General features: G+C 44.8%; 2 protein-coding genes and 1 long non-coding RNA gene across 3 annotated transcripts in view; 2 read left to right on the forward strand and 1 right to left on the reverse strand.

Annotated features, from left to right (window-relative positions):
* LOC149039063 (uncharacterized) overlaps positions 1-5,155 on the reverse strand; it is a 5,180-nt gene extending 25 nt beyond the window's left edge. Inside the window, exon 1 of the mRNA XM_089184420.1 lies at positions 1-5,155. This exon is cut by the window's left edge and continues 25 nt beyond it. Within this exon, the coding sequence (XP_089040546.1) occupies positions 343-4,938 (4,596 nt within the window). The 5' untranslated portion in view covers positions 4,939-5,155 and the 3' untranslated portion in view covers positions 1-342.
* The window catches only part of LOC113665476 (uncharacterized), a 23,300-nt gene extending 16,012 nt beyond the window's left edge, over positions 1-7,288 (forward strand). The window contains exon 17 of the mRNA XM_089184470.1: positions 6,875-7,288. Within this exon, the coding sequence (XP_089040596.1) occupies positions 6,875-6,953 (79 nt within the window). The 3' untranslated portion in view covers positions 6,954-7,288. The remainder of the gene's footprint in view (positions 1-6,874) is intronic.
* Positions 5,975-6,775, forward strand: LOC149039064 (uncharacterized). Its single transcript, XR_016180320.1, has 2 exons — positions 5,975-6,168; positions 6,260-6,775. It is a non-coding gene; the product is annotated as an uncharacterized LOC149039064 (long non-coding RNA).
* Positions 7,289-8,630: the final 1,342 nt, after the last annotated feature.

Below are 8,630 nucleotides of genomic sequence, written 5' to 3' on the forward strand. Positions count from 1 at the left end.
TCGTCACACGCTTCGTATCGCGTCGATCTTAGCCTATATCTTTTACAAAAACCACAATCCTAAAGACCACCCTTGGTTTTGCGTTGCGAGGTTACACGGCTGACGTCACTTTTCCGACACCCTCCCCCCATTTGTCTCGGAGAGCAAATGTCTGTCGAGAAATGAACCTTATCGCTTAAATTTTATGAACGAATCTATCATCTAGAATTCTCAATCGATTTCCTAATCACACTAATCATTGATCAATCAGTAGCCATAGTGGCAGATGTTCAGTTCATAAGTAGAATGTTCAAGCATCCGATCCGCTGTTGTCATCCAATCTGTTTCGGTTTGGTTCAAAGTTCAATCTCCTTCCTCATCGTGAGCAAGATCCTCCATACGTAATCTTGCTGCGACGGCTGCATCACGGGAAGGCCTGAACGCTGGCGCTTCAATGCGCAACTCGGTCGTTGGAGGTCTGTCGCCGTCTCCCGGTCGATCACATGACAGTTCTAACGGATACAGCTGCTGTACTGCTCGCTCTAGATGTGAGGTCCCTGTGCGCAACTTTGCTCCCCGGACAACACCGTCACGCCCTTTGATTAGTTCCGTGACGATCCCGATCTTCCATTTCCCGCGATTCTTGTCGTCCGACTTGATCAGCACGACCTCGCCCACAATAGGATTTTCGGGCTTTCCAGGATTCTTTAGACGATGGCGTTCGCGCAGCCCCTTTAAGTACTCCCCCGTCCATCGCTTCCAGACGGCCTCCTTGCATCGTCTGAGATACTTTGCTCGCTTGCGTAATTCACCGTCTTCTATGCGGTGCGGTTCCAACTCGAGTAGTGCATTTGGTTGACCAAACAACAGGGAGTGGGGGGTCAAGATCGGTAGCTGCACATCGTCCTCCACGTAACTTAAAGATCGGTTGTTGACTGCAACCTCTACGTCTAGTATAACCTCCTCTAACTCGGTCCACGTTAGGAACCCGTTTCCAATGGTCTTCTGTAGACTTCTCTTCACCAATCCAACCATTCTCTCGAACTGCTCGTCTCTCTTGAAATTCACCTGTGTTCGCTTTAGCCACAGGTGTCGCTGCGTCTCGATCTCCTCTGTCGTGAGTGGTCCCTTAGATCTTCTCGTCTTTTCGCTCCGTAGGTTATGTATGAATCGAGTCACCCACGCACAAACCCTTAGGGTTTTCCATAAGTTGAACTTGATCAGCAAGGCGTCTAGGATGTCTGTCTTAGCTTGTGCTACAGCGAATACTTCCCGTATCACTTTTGCTTCCGCCTGACTGTCTGGTGTGGCCGTTGTCTTAATATCGGCTGGCCATCGCTCTCGGTCTAGTAGCCACTCAGGCCCTCTCCACCATAGCTCTTCATTTTCCACGCTTCCGCTCCGACTGCCAAGGTCAGCTGGGTTGTCCTTTGTACCCACATGACGCCAGTTTACTTCTGGGTGTTGCTGGATTTTCTGCACTCGATTGCTTACGAACTGCTTGTAACTCCCTGCTCCCTTGATCCAATGTAACGCAACGCTGCTGTCCAACCAGCAAACCATATTTCCAACTGGGAAACCCTCTAATGCTTCCTTAACGTTCACAATGAGATTGGTCGCCATGTGACCGGAGACCAACTCGAGGCGGGGGATGGTGAGGCCTTGCTTCGCCAGTCTAGCTTTGGCTGCTATCAGCCCAACACTATCACCGGATGGTTGAGATATGACACCGTACACTGCCGCAGAAACGCCTTGTCCGCTTGCGTCGCCGAAACAATGTAGCTCAATGTTGCTGATCTCTTCAAAGTGTTGAGGTATGGCTCTGGGTACGGAAATGCTCACTGGTAGCTGTGCTTCCCATCTTGACCACTTGGTTCCCAGTTGACCAGGAAGTTGAGCATCCCATCCGACTTTCAAATCACATGCGTCTCGGTACAGTAGTTTTCCACTCAATGTCATAGGCGCTGCGAGCCCTAACGGGTCATACACTCTTGCTATCTTCGCTAGTATCCCTCTCTTTGTCACTTGGGTGCGGTCAGTTGGGAAATTTATTTCAATGGTATCTTGTCGCTTGTTCCATGGAAGCCCGAGAATAGATCCCCCTCCTTCTTGAGGTGCACCCAACTGTTCTTTCGCGAATGTAGTATCTTCGCTAAGAGACTCACCAGGGGACTCCACTGCCGGAACATTTGAATGCCACTTGTGCAGCTTGAATGAGGCTTGGTTAAAGACATGGGTAACGCCTGCTTTGACTTCAAGGGCAGCTTTTACGGTGGGTCCCCCGCTGATAAGGTCATCGACGTATAGACTCTTCTCTATTTCCCTCACCAGGTTCGGATTCTCGGTACGACAGGCTTCCAGGTGTTGTTTGATAACTCCCCCAAGAAGAAAGGGCGATGGGGCCAAACCAAACAGAGCTCTCGTGAATCTCAGTATTTCCACTCGCCTGGATTGCAAGTCCGTGATCCAGTGGAATCTCATGGCATCCCTGTCTTCTTCCCGTATTCGAACTTGTAAGAACGCTTGCTTGATATCACCTGTTAACGCGACTGGGTGGAAACGTGCACGGACAAGAACAGCCCAAAGCTTGTTCTGCAACGGAGGTCCCGCGTGAAGGCACTCGTTGAGAGAAGGAGCCTTCTCTGAAGCTCGGGCAGAGGCGTCGTACACGATTCGAAGTTTGGTACTCTCTGCAGCTTCTCTCACCACTGCTTTATGTGGAATATAGAACTCCTTTCCCACTGGTGGGCCTGACACTCGCTCCACTATTCCTTCGTTAAGCTGGTCTTTAATTATGGCGTCATACTTCTGGAGTATTCCGTTCTTCTCCAGTTTCCGAATGGTACTTTCCAATCGCTTCAAGCTTCCCGCTCTGTGGTTGGGCAGTGGAGGGTGGTTTCCCCTCCAGGGTAGCCCCGTCTCGTACCATCCCTCTGGCCCTCGTGTTAATTGTTCCTTGAATTCTTCATAAACATCTGCTTGATCTCCGCCTGGTGTGTCACGCAATCCTAGAACATCTAATTTGCATAGTTGTTCGTAATCTGCCGCTGTCGTCTGGGTCAAGAACATATTAGAGAGGTCAACTTCTTTACCTGGTGACATAATTGTCCATCCGAACTTTGTTAGCTCTGCAACAGGTTCGCCGGGACGTCCGACCTTTGGTATGGTTTCTGTCTTTATTTTCGCGTACTCGCTCGCACCCAGGATAATGTGGACTGGTAGCTCAGGCTTCTCGTCTCTGTCGTCCATGTATACCCCATCCAAGTAGGGATATTTCTCCAGTATCCCAGCATATCCTGGGTTGTCAAGTGATAGCAATGTACTACGGTCCACTCTGGTGACTTCCGTTTCCAATCGAAATTTTCCATCAAGGCTGCCAATCGTCACGCTATGAACTCCGATGACCTTGTTTGTTGACCCAAGCATCATCTCTATGCGCTTGAATTCTTCTCGTAGCGGTTTGTTTCCCAGGTGTTCAAGGATAGCTGACGACGCGTATGAGCTGCCTGCCCCAGTGTCTAGGAGTGCGCGGCATTTGATTCCATTTACTTCTACGACAACAACGGGATACACGACTCTCTCTGTTCCTTTGTTTTGTGCCGTCATAAATCTTCCCCTCGTTGTGTGACCGCTTGGTGGGTGATCACATATTGACGTGTGATGTCGGCGTTGACAGTTATGACACCCGCGGCTTCTACAGCTGTCTGCTCTGTGTTTGTCACTTGTACAATTAAAACACAACTGTTTTTGGCTCAGAATTCGTTTGCGGTCTCCGACCGCGACAACTTTGGTGCAATTAGCGGATGTGTGGTTCGTGTCATCGCAATAGACGCATCCGCGCATCTGTCCTCCATTTGCTTGTTGTTGGACCTGATAAGACCTTCCGCGTGGCGGCGGAACGCGGGCATTCCAGTCGTTGCGATCATTCTTCCTCTTGGACACACTCGCACCATCGCTTTCTTCTCCTTCTGAATTTATGTCTCTCCAACCTTTAATTGCCTGAATCAGTTTAGCGAAATCCCAGTCTCGCCAATCTTCGTGTCCCCGGACTAAGTCTCCCTTTATTCCTTTCAGTTTGTCTAACACCGCCCTCACATTTCCGGAGACTTCACGTAACTTCCCGAGCGTCTCTAAGCTTTGTACATTGAACAGAAGCCTTTTGTAAAACTCATTAATTTCTTTTGGACTGGCGCTTGTGATGGTAGGCAAACCCATGATGTTGTTTACATATGCATTTACAATTTCTGACGTTTTCCCGTACTCCGATTTTAGGATGGCCTTCGCCCTTTCGTACCCCTCAAGATTGAACGGGAGTCCATCTATGTCCGCTCGTACCTTTGTAACAAGGAGTTCCTTTAGATAAGCGAACTTTGTCACTGCTGACAGATCCGTCGCGTCTATTTCCGCGGAAAATTTGTTCCAAAAAGAGAGCCATTGTTCGAAGGACCCATCAAACTTCGTTATTGATAGCTTTGGCAACTTTGCGTGCATTCCGGAATCGCCTGATAACCCTTTCCCTTTTTTGCTACCTAATTCTTCTGATTTTTTTTCGTAATCAAGCTTCATTTCCCATTGTGCTTTTTCAAACGCGAGTTGCTCCTCTCTCTCCTTCGCGATTGTCGCTTTCTCGCTTTCCTTTTCGGCCATTTGCGATTTTTTCTTCACCTCCCCCAAACACTTCCCAAGGTATTCGATCTCCGCGTCTACACCCTCAATAACTTTGTCTATTTCATTGCTCCATGCACATACCTCGTCCATTTGCTCACCCTTTGCAATCTTCTTCTCTTCGATCTTTAATTTGATCTCGTCCGCTTCTTTTGCTAAACACACCAACCCGTCACGGTGTCTCCCAATAGTTGTCGCGTTTGCCTTGTCCACAATGCCCTTTCCCTTTTCTTGCTTGTACGCCAAAAGCTTGAGTTTTGCGTCCAAATTCTTCTGAAGTGCCTCCAGTTCCATGTCTCGATCTCAGTCCCGTCGGAGGTGCCAGTTAGTGTTGGAAATCCCAGTATAGCAACACTAGTCACTCGCGTAGTTTTCTTTTCCTATCTTTATTCTAGTCGTCACACGCTTCGTATCGCGTCGATCTTAGCCTATATCTTTTACAAAAACCACAATCCTAAAGACCACCCTTGGTTTTGCGTTGCGAGGTTACACGGCTGACGTCACTTTTCCGACAATAGCAACAGTTTCCAGGATCCAAGGGGAGCAAAAGAGAGAACAATTTTCTGTGTAGTTAGGTAAGGCGACATGCCGGCTTTATACTTCTTCCGGCGTGATAACGATACTGATGACAACCATGGGCAAAAAGCACCGTCCGCTAATGATGACGATTATCATAGTTATTAACAAATCTCAGTTATAGTCCTGAAAAAAATCTCAGGGGGTCCTTTGAACCATCCAATTAATCTCGCCAGAAGTCAAAGTTGCCTACACTCATTCTAAGGTTCGTGCAATTTTACGACGAATTTTCAATTCCGGTGTGTTGCACGCGCGACTTTTGATAGAAAAAACCTACACGCGCCATAACTTAAAAGAACGTGTCAGCAGAACGATTCAAATCTCTATCACTTTGCATACATTCTTGGGAACAGAAAAAAAATTACTTAGAGCAAACACTCTAAGTACAGTGTTCATTCCGTGCAATGGGGCATAAATAAAAGGTTCTGGTGGAAAAGACATTTTATTTTATACCACTGATGACAAGCAAAAAGGTTATATGGGTACCCGGTTAAAAATATATTGATAACTCTATTAATTAACACCAGTTCTAATTTAAAGGAGAAAGTTATGAGAATAAAATAAAAGTTGTCTGTACCACGAAGCATGCCTTCACTGTTTAGACTGATAGTCCTAGAGCTTTTTGAGCATTTATTCGAATATCTTATGACGATAAGCCCGCCAACCACCCCACCCCGCACTATGCTGTTTTCACTTAGCGGCTGGTCAGCGGTCACGTTAATGAGGTAAACAAACCGATCGATTCCTGATCACCGTTCTTGTCGATCGGAAAATCAAAATACCAGCGTGATATTGCCGCGAAGATGAAGCAGTTATGTTACTTGATTCGTGCTTCATATTCGAGTCGAAGCTTGGGTGGCACAGGATATTTCTTGCGGTGGAATCGACGAGGGGAATTCAGAAGGTTGTAGTGTTTGAATTGTTGGAATAAATGGTCGCATGGGGATGGTAAGTTTAACGAACAATTTCAAATTTTGCCGCTTGAATTGAAAGTAAAGTTCATTTGAGTTGCTTTCGTATGTATTTCTTACGGTTTTAGATTTACCTGCTTGATTTATATCGGTTACGCTTCATGTTGACAAGTCCATCAAAATGGCGGCCAAACTTGGAGATTGCCGAAAATTAGGTAAGTTCACGGAGCTATAAAGTTCTCGTAAAGGTCGGGCCGCAAAGTTTTTTTCTGTAGTTACCTTTTCTATGGCACCTACTTCCTAGCTATGTTAGTTGGATCAGTTAAGAACGCCTCACTTTTTCAAAAATTAACCTTGAATTTGATCGGTTTTGGCGTGTTTGATTTAGGCGAACCGATAAGGTGTCATTCAAGTCTCCCTGTTTCCTTGATTGAAACGTGATGTTTACGAAAGTCGCCTCGATAGATAAGATAGAGTAAATATACATGGCTGTGGTATTTGTTTTTTGCTGAGTTCCGTAGTTTTTTGTAAATTGTCCTCCAAAGTTGTATGAAATTAAAGTCTTGAAAAGTGTCACGACAAGCCTTCGCTCGAGTGAAATTTAATTTCCGTAAAACTCTGAAAAATAAAGAGATCCGATCAAACTGATTGTGGTTTTAGTATAGGTACATGAATGTCTTACAACACACGAGAAACGAGCGAAATCCGTGTCTCAAGCAAAATCGACCGGACCGCTCTTACAGAGACACTCTCTTAACTTGTTACTGTCAGTCACGTGGGTTGATCACCACCCATGAAACGCATAGCGCCTGTAGGAGCTAAAGGACCATAATTTACCTGATCCCCCCCTAGACTTTGTAATATTCTTAGGATCCTCCCCCTCCACCCCCCCCCCTTCATTCGCCGTCAATTTTCTGTCGTTCCCCCTGTTGTTGCAGTCTGATTGGCTCTTGTCAATGTGATTTGTCCTACAGTCGCATCATTTTCTGATCTTAATCGAAATTTTTTCCTAGCCACTAAAAAAGAACAACCAGTCCGATTTCAAGGCTTATCTAAAGTAATCAATCAAATTTTAGGAAACTGAAAGACAACGTTAGCAACTTTTTTTACACACCAGCCCAGTACTGGATCAATAAAATATATGTACAGACTAAAAAGTCATGTATTTGAGCGACTGAATTTTTTTTATTTCAAAGTAAATGTAATAAAGCGGCAATTGAACTTTGTTTCGCGAAAGTTTGGTCTAAAATCATACTTGTGATTTCAAATCAAATTCGCGCTACGCGTTCGTTGTATTTTAAAAACATGCGTATGATTTCAGACCAAATTGCACTACACTCAATTCAATAATAATTATGAAAGACCTTGAAAGGCTATTAATAATTGCCGGAGGCAATGAAAATCGCAACGAATGAAGGCAAAACACAATATGGTCTCTCCCTGATTTGTCTTAAATCAAGTCTCAAATCTCAAATTTGAATTTTTGGAGAAATCTAGTTTAAAATCAATTTAAAAGACAAGGACTATTTACGTTGTGTATGGAGGGAAATTTTATACCTCTTGGCTCTTTGTATGTTTCTTTTAATAGTCTTAGATGATTTCTGTCTGGACATTGATGAGTCACTGATCTAACATTCGTCGTATTTCTACAGGTGAAAATGTTTTATTATGGTCGACCATAATTTAATTATGGTCGCAGCGCAATTTGTTTCTATGGGATCTCTGATTGAACCTTCAATTGTTTTTACCATCTCTTAAATACCCACAGTCAGTCTTCACTCTTGAAAAAATTGCATATCGACGCGCGATACGGATGGTTACGAAAGTAATCGATTACTCACTCAATCGCTCAGGTGGCGTTCTCCTTGCACAGGAGAAATACAGAGCCCTGTACTCAATCTTACGTTCCCACTGTAACAAAATAACAGCGCGTTCAATCTTAAATTTTCAAGGGAAAATAACCGAGTGCGATCTTTATTTTTAAGATCTAATTTATTCCGCACAACTTTGGAAATATTGTTATGCATGACAATTGTTACAATTGTAATAAAGTAACCGGGAAATCAAATAACTCCGTGGTACGAAATTTTCTTATGAAGACTTGTATATTTAGAAACACTCTAATGGAAGATAAATGCCATTTTTTGTCAGGCTACATTTGCACCTTTTATCGTAAGCAACACTTCGCAGGACTTATTAAAAAAAAAATCCACTGTATTTACATGTAGGTTACACCCATCGTCCCCACCACAGTATCTCCGATAACGGAACTCGTTAGATTTCGCACATTTCTGACTGCACCGATCTCGAAATATTGCGTCTCTTTTCGGATGGTCCCCGATCCCGTCTAATTTTGGAAACTTTTGTCTGTTTCGCGTTGTTCCGTTAATTTTGGACAGCTCGCTCTTTTTTGAACAGTTCCGTCCAATGTTCGGACATTTTCGTCTGTTTTCCGACTGTTCCCTCCGAGTTCGGCTACATATGGCTCCGACGGTTGTT

This window comes from Pocillopora damicornis, chromosome 10, assembly GCF_964200805.1.
Source record: "Pocillopora damicornis chromosome 10, jaPocDami1.2, whole genome shotgun sequence".
In the NCBI taxonomy this organism is placed as follows: domain Eukaryota; kingdom Metazoa; phylum Cnidaria; class Anthozoa; order Scleractinia; family Pocilloporidae; genus Pocillopora; species Pocillopora damicornis.